The sequence below is a fragment of the Cnephaeus nilssonii genome (assembly GCF_951640355.1).
Source record: "Cnephaeus nilssonii genome assembly, chromosome: 17".
NCBI classification, from domain to species: Eukaryota; Metazoa; Chordata; class Mammalia; order Chiroptera; family Vespertilionidae; genus Cnephaeus; species Cnephaeus nilssonii.
In genome coordinates this window covers 12,471,399-12,483,580 of record NC_137088.1, presented here as the reverse complement: position 1 = coordinate 12,483,580, position 12,182 = coordinate 12,471,399, and the positions used below count along the sequence as shown (strand labels likewise).

General features: G+C 38.1%; 1 protein-coding gene across 2 annotated transcripts in view; it reads right to left on the bottom strand.

Annotated features, from left to right (window-relative positions):
- CLASP2 (cytoplasmic linker associated protein 2) overlaps positions 1 to 12,182 on the bottom strand; it is a 150,347-nt gene that overhangs the window by 32,675 nt on the left and 105,490 nt on the right. For both annotated transcript variants that reach the window (XM_079795624.1, XM_079795625.1), the window contains exon 24: positions 10,463 to 10,526. In XM_079795624.1, the coding sequence (XP_079651750.1) occupies positions 10,463 to 10,526 (64 nt within the window). The remainder of the gene's footprint in view (positions 1 to 10,462; positions 10,527 to 12,182) is intronic.

The following is a 12,182-nucleotide window of genomic DNA, read 5'->3' as shown; positions in this document are numbered from 1 at the left end:
AAAGCAGGAACTATGACTATGTACTTAAAATTTTCTAGTACTCTGATCCCCAGGCAACATCTGCTTCAAAATACTCTTATTCACAATGCAGAGTCATTAACTTTGTTCCACCCCCACAGCCACAGCCAAACAACCTGGCTTCTATTAGATTTAAAACTTGGCCTACTGCTAAATTAAAACCGTCTCTGGCCCTCAATTCAGGACTCAGAATACTGTTGAACTTCACTAGACCTACCCTCCGACAAATGCATGAATCTAACCTAGCACTCACTTTTACTGGTACCTGGCAAATCTATTCAGCCAGGTGTGCTGGAGATAGTTAGCACCTACTTAGAAAGTAGACTATTAAATATTCACGAATTTTGTGAGCTGGTTGGTAGCTTGAAATAAGCCATTGCGGGGGTACTTACACTTCTGAAATTATAGCAAACACTATAGATCAGGGCTTCCTGCCCTTCTCCCAAACCTGGTTTACCACTATACCACTCTCTTAATTCTTGCCTATTTTCCTGAAGACTCCAAGTTTAAGCTTTCACTATACCAAAATCCATTCTGAAAACTATACACATTCGAATGCCTAGGTCAACTTTCCAATTTTATTTGGTTCTTAGGAAACAGAACCAGAAAAGTGACTTCCCAAGGTTTCCACAGCTGGTTTTCGGTTGTGTTCCATTCATTCTATTGCTAAATAACTTAGCTTATCTACTTTACTGTCATTCAACATAGAATTCTCCATTCACTTTTCTCCTACTTTGATTTCATTTATAGCTATACTTCCAATAATTGTCTCTCTAAAAGACAGCCATTTTGCCGGCAGGCGTGGCTCACTGGTTGAGTGCCAACCTATGAACCAGGAGGTCACAGTTCGATTCCTGGTCAGGGCACATGCCCAGGCTGCCGGCTCGATCCCTAGTAGAGGGTGTGCAGGGGGCAGCCAATCAATGATTCTCTCTCATTGTTGATATTTCTATCTCTCCCTTCCTCTCTGCAATCAATAAAAATATATTTTAAAAAAAGAGCCATTTCCTTTGTAAGACTAATATTTCTCTTCTGTATTCTTGCTCTCTAAAGTATGGTCTCCTCCACTATATATTTATTCTCACTTAAATACTTTCCTTACGGATGCAAAAAGACACTGTCTTAAGAATTTCTCCTTCAATTTCCATCTTAATGTTCCCACCAATGACCTTTTAATCGTGAAATGTAGTAGCCTTTCATGAACTTAGTATGCTTGGCCATTCTGAAGCTTGATACTGCTTTACTCTTATTATTTCCTTCTTTCTTCCATTCTTGTTGCCAAGCATTTTCCTTTGCATCCCCAATGTGAGGTGATTTAAGAGCCAGTCTTCCCCCTGATTCTCTTTTAATAGGAAGTATGACGTTGACAGGGCCTTTCTGACCTAGCCTACTAGGTCCCATGACTTCTAGAACAGTTCTCTCTTTTGGCCTTCCTCAATCTATCAATCACACCATCATTGTAGGCACCAGGCCTTTCTCACCAAGTCTGGGTTTTTGTAGTAGCCTGTCTTTAGTTTTTCTATTTCTGTATACCAGGGTGAAAAAAGTATTTCTGTAATAGGCCAGATAGTACATGTTCTAAGCTTTTGCAGGCCACATGATGGTATTTGTCACAACTATTTAACTCCGCTGTGGCTGCACAGCCACAGTATGCAAACACATGAGCATAGCTGTGTTCCAATATAACTTTATTTACAAAATAGGTAGCAGGCCAAATCATGCTTCTTTCTCACCATAATATTGTAATATCACTCTTTTGATATAAACAAAATCTTTTAATGTCCCCACTTTCACTGTCTATAGGATAATGTCTCAAATGCTTAGAGACATCAGTTAGACATCTCCAAACTGACCTTGGACTATCTGGCAACACAAACTCTTTTTCCCTGAACACATCTCACTCACATTCCTGATTTCCTTCCATACTCCCCACTCACTCTATTTACACACAGTATGTGACTCACTACTACCACTTACATCCCAGCTTAGAAGCTTCTTGGATAATAGCCACTGATTCTTCCTACTTGAAACTTGTGGTGGGGCTAGCTTTTTGGTGCTTTTTAACTTTTTCTATATTTACATTATTTTCCCATTTGGAATATAGAAGATTTGAGAATAAAGACTATATTTTTATACAGTCTTGCATCATGTATTTGAACCAAGCTCAAGGTTATTAGAGGCTGAGGATCAAGTATAAAGTTGTTCAATGAATGTGTAGGAAAAGTTCCTTGAAGAGTAAGAATTACCTCCTAAGTGAAACTTGCTCTGTAATTAACTGGCAGCTAAGCTTTTTTCTCCAATGCAAGAGAAGATATGTAAGACTCCCTTTATCTCAGCTAAATTTAACTTCTTTTTCTTTCCTATAAACTTTCTGAATCTCCCACTTCTCTGGACTCAAGCTAGCCCAGCAGTCTCTTTCTCTCATGCTAACATATCCAAAGTTGATGATCCTGTCAAGCTACTGCTATTTCCTTCAAAAAGACTTCTCCGAGTCTCCTAAGTAAAAAGTTCTTTTGATTAAATATAATGTAAGTATAGCTGAATAAAAATGTATACATGGTATTGATAGTTTTCTATATATAGAACTATACTATTATTTTTCAAAATACTTATATCCTATCAATGGTACTTACTAACTGGTAATATATAGCTGTCGTCTACATGTATCAATCTAAAAAAATATATTGGGAATTTCACTAATATTTCTTACTTGATTGCCCTATCACAAAGAGTTTACTGTCAGATGTTGATAGTCTCCCATTTCCTTATCTATGATTAAAGGAGAAAATGAAAAGTGAATATGCTAATATAATACTAGGACTAAAAATTTGAAGAAAATGTTGAGAATCACTGCTTTGTTTGCTCTTAAGGAATGACATTATTATAATATTAGAAAGTACATATGGGGTGTAGGGAACTAAATTTTTAAAAGTAATAGTGAAACTTGGAAATGATGTTATTAATAATTCAATGGAGCCAAAGTTCAATGGAATCAACTTATGTTCCCACAAATCTCACAAATATAACTTATTGGGGGAAAAATCATAATATTTGAGCTATTACAATTGAGGCAGCCTTTTCTTAACCTTGCTTGTATCTTAGGTGTGCCAGTCATCAAATACAGAACAGAAGAACATAATCAAATTAGATTAATTAGTAGATTAAAAAGCACATCTCCAAACAGAATGACAGCTTGCATAACTGCGAATAGCATTTCGTGGATTGCAAAGGGTCCAACACTGCATGAACTCTTCGGGAGAGAAAATAGAGAAAAAGGGTTAATTGCACAGTCATGCAGTAAAGTTAGGTTTCCAACAAATATTGAACCAACTTACTCTCTATTGAGAGTTCCAACACAGGGGACAGCATGCAAAAAGAAAAAAAGAAAAAAAAAGAAAAACACACAAATTAGTCGCCATCAATGCAAAGTTCCTGTATGGAAGAAAAACACTTAGAAAATAAAAGTGACAAATGTTTTTCAGTTGTATGATAAACTCAAAATAGTTTTCAAAACAAGAGTTCAATGAGTAGTATGGAAAAAGAGCATGTGATTTTCTTGTCTCTCTCTCTCATCTCCTTACCAATGAAATTAAAAACAAAAAATCCCCTTTTTTTCCCAGACCCTATATCCTTGAGGCTCAACTTTTGGAAAGAATCGAAGACTAACAGACACCTGCCCCCATTTATGGATAATGCCAACATTTGCTCCCAAAGCATGGCATCCAGAATTTTTCTTTATTTTTTCCTCCTCAGAAGCAACAGATTTACAAATTATTTCTGTGAAGGCTTGGAACAATTACTATTGTTTGGAAGTAAAAAAATAAGTGTTTATACCACAACTTTTAATTTTTCCCAGATGAGTGTCATGGTCTCCTGATCCTAGGACCACAGGCAGCTCAGTACCTAGAACACTCTCCAGGAGACCAAATGTGACCTTCCAGGGCGCTCAACTGTGTCCCATTTTAGTAGTTCCAGGCTGAATTCCTACCCTCACTTTCAAGACTCAGGAGTGTGACTTCAAGAGGTAGAAAGGACCACACAGATCATAAAATGCCAACTGAAAACAAGCACTCCTTACACTTGAGGGGAAAATGGGTCTAGAGCAGTCAAAATAAAAATCATCCCTGAACTCCTTAATATTTCAAACTTATTAAATTTAAATTTAGTTTTTAAAAACTTATATTGTGCTTGCTGTGTTCTAAGGGCTTTATAGATATAATTCACTTAATCCTTGTCCCAATTATATGAGGTGGGAATTACTATTAACTCTATTTTACAGACTAGAGGCCCAGTGCACAAATTTGTGCGAGGGTGGGGTCTGGCTGGCCCACCCCGATAGGGGCTGATTGGGCGGGCCAGCTGAGGGAGGGGCCTCAGGCAGTTGGCTGGCCAGCCCCGCCCCCAATTTGGGTGGGAGTGGGGGGTGATCGGGGGTGGGGCCAGTTGGGGGGAGGGGCGGCAGGCGGTTGGCCAGCTGGCCCTGCCTCCTGGTCGAGGGGAAAATTTGCACATTAGGCTTTTTTATATAGGATTAGGAAACCAAGGCACACACTGTTAATAAGTGTTGGAGGTCAAATTTGAACCCAAGCAATCTAGCCCCACTATGCATACTTGTTATCACTGTGTGTACTGCTTCTCTTATACAATTATTAAGGGGCTTTAAATTATACATTTGTACTTCATGGTCTAAATTACTGTCACACATGTATTGTGGATCCCTTACTTCCATACTGGTATCTGAAGTAAAATAAATAAATAAATAAATAAATAAATAAATAATTTATCAAGTTATAGACATCAAATATTTTTAGCTTGCAAACTCTATTTACCAAATACCAAATACCTGGCACATTACTTCTGTCCCAGGAAAGAAATGCAGCATCTATTTCAACTATATTCAGAAAGAGCTCTTTTCTAACCCTTCCTTTCTGGGATGTCTGCACTGTACACTGGAGTTTGCCTGACATTTTAGTTGGTCTCATATCCTTACCCTAATATATCAAAGGAAAACATTCTGGGGGCTGAGCGGGTGACAAAGGGATGAAAGGAGATGGGACTTTCATGGATGCTCACAATTTGATTTTCTAATATCCCCTTTCTGCTGGGGACAGCAGGTGGTCTGCCATGTTGGGGAAGAGGACAACTTTCAGTTATCATGGAAGCTGGCTACTATCCAGAAGCTATTAGCATAGAGACTGATATGCTGACTTCAACCTAGAACATGGGAAAACACACCTAATCCTGCTCATGGTGTGAGGTACCTCCCCAACTCTAGGGCCCATTCTGAGGGCAAGGCTTCAGATGGTTTCTGCCCTGTGAGCTTGCAGAGAAGTGATTCCAATTCAGTGTAAAGAGTTAACCCAACCCAGGCTAGAAAAAGTGTCCCTGATAGCATACTTAAAGTTATAGGGAAAAGTGCTGGCACATGTGGGGAAATGAACAATTCATGCGGGGCTCAGATGAAGAAGCAATAACAAGCCAAAATGATAGGCTTTGTTCGAACATTTTCTTGAGCAGTCACTGAAGTGCTGTAAGCTGGTAGAGAAGGTTTATTTACCTTTGAGAAAGTATGCTAACTAAGGCAGTGTGTAGAATTCAGGGGTAAAAGGTGGGGAGGAAGTATAACAGGCAAAAGATGATGGTGTCCTGAATTAGCAGTGGGAACAGAGAATTATTTATTTATTTAAAAATATATTTTATTAAATTTTTTACAGATATTTAAACGATCGAATCAATTAAGATTGAGTGAAGCCCGGATGGCATGGTGGTTGAGCATCGACCTATGAACCAGGAGGTCATGGTTCAATTCCCAGTCAGGGCATGTGCCCAGGTTGTGGGCTCGATTCCCAGTGTGGGTGTGCAGGAGGCAGCCGATCAATGATTCTCTCTCATCATTGATGTTTCTATATATCCCTCTCCCTTCCTCTGAAATCAATAAAATTATAATTAAAAAAAAAGAAAAGATTGAGGGAAGTTTCTAGAATGATGCCCAACTTCTTCACTTAAGCAATGAGGGGATAGAGGTTTCATCGTATGAGATAAACCAGTGCATGAGAAAGAATAGTTTTGAAGCTGAAGATGACCTGTAGTCATGTGACTAAAAGTACATGAGGAAAAACAGGGGCTTTAAGGACATGTTTGAGAGTCATTAAAATGAAGCAGGTAATTTATTCTTCTGAGAAGGTATGAAGTTGAAAGCAGAGAAATAGGTATCTGCAAATAAGAGCAGAAGAAATGGTGTGAAAGAGACTAAGTCAGGCACAACAGAAGGGGAAAACCAGATCTCTTCCTCCTCTCCCACAGAACAGTCCTTAAAATAACAGAAAGAACACGTTGAATAAACAAAAAGGGATGGCAATCAACAAACTGAAATTTATGAGAAATTCCTGACTACGCTAATGAGACCATATTATCAAGACACTTGATACACATTGTATTTATGTAGTCGAACAACAACTTCAAAGTAAGCCCTCCCTCCATTTCAATTGGAAGAAAGGTAGGAAGAATGGGTTGATGGGTAGTTAAGTTTGCTGTTTTAGAATTAGGAAATGAAGTAAGAGGCCAGGACATCTACTTGGGGCATGAGATGGGTAGGGAGGTGAACAGGGCTTGATTTTTGAGGACAGACTATTTGACACGGTCTCCACGGAGGACAGAAGAGAAAGATGAGAGGAAGAGAATTACCAGGCAGCCCTGAATACTTAGACAAAAATCACAGATCAGAAACGGAGAATGGCTGGAATATATAGGAATGCACAGGGATGGTTTCACCCAGCAGGGGCTAGAGTATATCGTTCCAACCTTCAATCAGCAGCATGAGCCTCTCTAATAAAAGGTCTTTAAAAAAAAAAAAGGCCCTAGCTGGTTTGGCTCAATGGATAGAGCGTAGGCCCATAGACCAAAGGGTCCCGGGTTCAGTTCTGGTCAAGGGCACATACCTTGGTTGCAGGCTCCTCCTCAGGCCCAAAGCCTGGTCAGGACTCATGCAGGAGGCAACCGATCGATGTGTTTCTCTCACATCGATGTTTCTCTCTGTCTTTCCTTCTCTCTTCCACTCTCCCTAAAAATCAATGAAAAAATATCCTCGGGTGAGGATTTAAAAAAAATTGATTTGAGAGAGGGGGTAGGAGGGGACATTGGTTTGTTGTTCCACTTATTTATGCATTCACTGGTTGATTCTTGTACTAGTATGTGCACTGATCAGGGATCCAACCCCCAACCTTGGCGTAAAGGGTTGATGCTCTAACTAACTTTGCTACCCAGCCAGGACTTAAAGGGTCTTAACTATATGTTTCTATTTTAGTGTCAGTAACTTAAGAGTTGATACAGAACAAGAGCCAGCAAACTGCAGTCTGTAAAAGAATGGTTTATATTTAAAAAAAATTTAAGTCAACAGGTCAGTTAGTGACACATGAAAATTATATGAGAACTAAAATGTCAACATTCATGAAGTTTTATTGCAAGCCAGCCATCTTCATTTATTTAAACATTGTCTATGGATGCCTTCATGCTATTAATGGCAGAGTTGAATAGTTATGACAGAGATAATTTTGGCCCACAAAGCCTTATTTACTATTTGGCCCTTTACAGACTCTTGATAAAGAACTAAACTGTATTTGAAAGAAAAGTATAAAAAACAGTTGCTTGATACGGGAGGTTGCAGCTGTTGACACTTTATAAAGATATGTTTTATTTATTATTTTTTTTAATTTTAAATATATTTTATTGATTTTTTTACAGAGAGGAAGAGAGAGGGATAGAGAGCTAGAAACATCGATGAGAAACATCGATCAGCTGCCTCTTGCACACCCCCTACTGGGGATGTGCCCGCAACCAAGGTACATGTCCCTGACCGGAATCGAACCCAGGACCCTTGAGTCCGCAGGCCGACGCTCCATCCACTGAGCCAAACCGGTTTCGGCCATATAAAGATATGTTTTAAAAAGGGGTGGGGAAATATCTGCTATTTTAATAATAGCAGGATATAATGCTAAAACTTGAAATCAAACCTTTAAACTCAGGATATAGTGATACTAGAGGCCCGGTGCACGAAATTTGTGCGGGGGGGCGGGGGGGGGGGGGGGAGGGGTGTCCCTCAGCCCAGCCTGCACCCTCTCCAATCTGGGATCCCTCTCACAATCCAGGATTGCTGGCTCCCAACTGCTCACCTGCCTGCCTGCCTAATTGCCCCTAACCACTTCTGCCTGCCAGCCTGATCACCCTCTAACCACTCCCCTGCCAGCCTGATCGACACCTAACTGCTCCCTTGCTAGCCTGATTGCCCCTAACTGCCCTCCCCTGCCAGCCTGGTCACCCCTAACTGCCCTCCCCTGCCAGCCTGGTCACCCCTAACTGCCCTCCCCTGCCAGCCCGGTCACCCCCAACTGCCCTCCCTTGCAGACCTGGGTCCCCCCCAACTGCCCTCCCCTGCAGGCCTGGTCCCCCCCCCCCAACTGCCCTCCTCTGCAGGCCTGATCGCCCCGAACTGCCCTCCCTTGCAGGCCTGGTCCCTCCCAACTGCCTTCCCCTGCTGGCCTGATTGCCCACAACTGCCCTCCCCTACTGGCCATCTTGTGTCCACATGGGGGCAGACATCTTTGACCACATGGGGGTGGCCATCTTGTGTGTTGGAGTGATGGTCAATTTGCATATTACCTCTTTATTAGATAGGATAGCCTGTTTATCCTAGTAAATTACATTACTGGCAGAGCCTCTCTTGGACAATCACCAAAAACAAGTTAAACAAAAATCTTCTAAGTACATTTGTCTTCACTGAACTAACTAAAACAACAAAAAATCAAACCAGACAAACAAAGCTAGATGGGTCACTAAAAACTGTTAAAAAATTCTACGAGGAAAAACTAAAAAGTACCCTTCCTGACAATCCTAGGGAGGGATGTAGCTGGTTCTCCATATCTATTAAGGGAGGCCAAATAGTTCCTTTACCAGCATCAAACTCAGCTTTATTTTATTTCCAAGAGACTTTTAAAAAGTGTTTCTCCTTATTTCATGTAAATTGTAGCATCCAACTAAACTATAGTATTGTCTTAACCAGATAATCAAAAATTATGACTTCAAGAAATAAACAAGGCTCAGTCTTCTACCTTCCAGGAGGAATCAATTATTAGAGATGTTTTAAAACTTTTCATTTTAAAGTTGTACAGATTATAAATTAAAATATATTTTTAGAAAACAAGTCCACATAGATCATAACTGTCTTGTCCTTTGTCTTATATTGCCAACAAAGTACATCAACAGTTAATTTGTTCAGAATTTATAAAAAAATTTGCATTAAGGCAAGTCCTACAGCTGTAAATAGTGGTACCAATGTCAGTATAAAATTGTACAGTTACCTACCTACAGGTTGAGAGTTATAAATTTTTAAAGTTTTATTAAATAAAGTGCTTTAATCTTTGTCTTTAATGGGATTTTTACATTCTTGGATAAAATAAATATACCTTCTGATAGAAGATAATATTTTAAAATTACTATTTTAAAATATTGGTAATTTATTAGCTGGATTTTAGATTAAAGTGGGATTTTAATATTTTTAACTAGTGTTGTTAAGTAATGAAAAGAGCAGAGATAGAAAAAAAAGAAAAAATGATATGTGCAACAATAAAATGAAAAAAACACACAGTAAAGTGAAATTCATTAATATTTTTCTTATAATTTCCTTTCCACATCTCCCTCTCATCTGGGTTAGAAATGCTCATGTAGATACCTGGTGTCTGTCCTAAAGGAAGATACATAATAAAGTTTCACCATTGTCAAATACACTGCTGAAAACAAAATAAATGAATACATTTTACAATAGTACTGTCCATCAAAGTAAAGCAAAATTTCACAGTACATATGCAGATTATGTAGAAGTACTTAATCAAATATGTTTTAAACGACACTAAAAACTGAACAACATTCTTAAATTTTTATGGACTATTTCAATATACAAATTGCTTCTTTCAGATTACTATCGAACTATGGCTAAAGCCATTTTTTTGTGTTATTTAATAAAATTCTTTTCTATAAAACTGTTCTTTTAAGATAGTATATGTTTACATTAATGTTGTAATAATCACAGAAGAGAACTGCATAAAAAGTTACAAACTTACCCCAATTATTTCCTTTATAAATAGTGGAATGTTTTTAAATACAAATACATATACTCATCCTGACTAATTTATAAGAGTTCTGCTTGTTAAAATTCCCTTCAGTTTGTAGTCTTAGACAATCACTCTTCCAAGAAGCTTAAATGATTACCAGAGAGCAACTTCTAAATTATGTATGATATAAAACAATTTCAATTATATTTAAAAAGATTATTACAATTCTAGGGCAATAATAAAAATGGCTTTTTTTTTGTTTTGTTATTATTTTATTTCTTTTTTGGGCAATATACAAATGACACCTACAGGAGTAAATAATCTTAAATACTAAAACATACCTTGCCATGAGGATCAGCAAACATTCTTGTGAAAATTTCACATAGTCTTTTCAGTTCAACTCGACTGTCAAAATAATAAAGTGGCTAATTAATACCTTGTTGTAGGAAGAAGTCACTTAAAAGTAACCTTACATATAATTGGGCTTAAAAAAAATAAGCCCTCAAAACTGAGGAATTTGTAGGATTTACTTGTTAGAGCTAAATATAAATTTATCAAATACAACAATAATTCTGTTGCAACCCACTTTATTGTAAAAGCTGAAAGTTATAAGAGAATAGAATTGTATTTTATTAATGTAGCATGACAGGGAAAACTGAACAAATGTCATTCCCAGAATCTTATCCTTTTAAATGCAAACATGTTTTCTTAAATTCTGTCATTTCAGGGCTAAAATCTTTCTCAACTATGCCATTTAAGATGATATACTGAACCTAGTATTACTCTAATCCTGATGGGACTGGGGACAATATTACAATGATTTATTGCAGTGACTCGTGAAGTATGATATGCAAACATTAAACTATATTAGACAGTACATAGAAAAAATTTTCATTTTAAATTTTATAGTGCTAATACTTCCTAAAATAAATACACAGCTAATAAAACCCTGATTTTAGGTATCAAATCAGAAAGTAACCTTTTATTATCCACCACACTCAAACCTACAAATTATCTGAAACTAGGTTCTTAAAGGGGAAGTCTATAGAGGTTTAAAACATTACACAGATAAAAGCAAAGAATTCAGGGGGAAAAGCAAGCAAAAGCTATCAGGAAAATAAACAAAACCAAAACAAAAAACAAAACAAAAAACCCCACCACAAACTAAAAACCCATATAAACTTCTCTCCTTAAAGAAATCATTCCAATTCCATTTCATATTACTCTAAGATTCACATATTACACAAACACTAAGCATATACCTTAATTTTCAAGTGAACATAAATTCTTTCCTCTCACTAAAATTCAGGAATGAATTTTAATAAACCAGTCAGCTTTAATATTATGTGCATCTTATTTATTTTAATTTTAAAAATTAGTAACATTTTTCATTTAACATCTATTTGTGAATAAAAAGTTTCCTTTTAAAATGTTTTTTGCCCTGGCAGGTATGGCTTAGTTGGTTGGGCATCAACCTGTGCACTGAAAGGTTCCTGGTTTGATTCCCAGTCAGGGCAAATGCCTGGTTGCAGGCTCAATCTCTGGCAGGGGGCACAAGGGAGGCAGCCAACTGATGTTTCATTATCACATCAATGTTTCTCTCTCACACCCTTTCCCTTCCTCTAAAATCAACTTTAAAAATCTTTTTTAAAGGTTTCTTTAGCCCGGCCAGTGTGGCTCAATGATTGCATGTTGCCCTATGAACCAGGAGGTCATGGTTCAATTCCAGGTCAGGGCACACGCCTGGGTTGCAGGCTGAATCCCCAATGTGGAATGTGCAGGAGGCAGCTGATCAATGATTCTTCCTCATCATTGATGTTTCTATCTCTCTCTCCCTCTCCTTTCCTCTCTGAAATCAAGAAAAAAAATATTTTTAAAATAAATTTTTAAATTGATGTCAGAGAGGAAGGGAGAGGGGGATAGAAACATCAATGATAAGAGAGAATCATTGATTGGCTGCCTCCTGCAGGCCCCCTACTGGGGATCGAGCCCACAACCCAGGCATGTGCCCTTGACCGGAATCAAACCCGGAACCTTTCAGTGTGCAGGCCGACGCTCTAT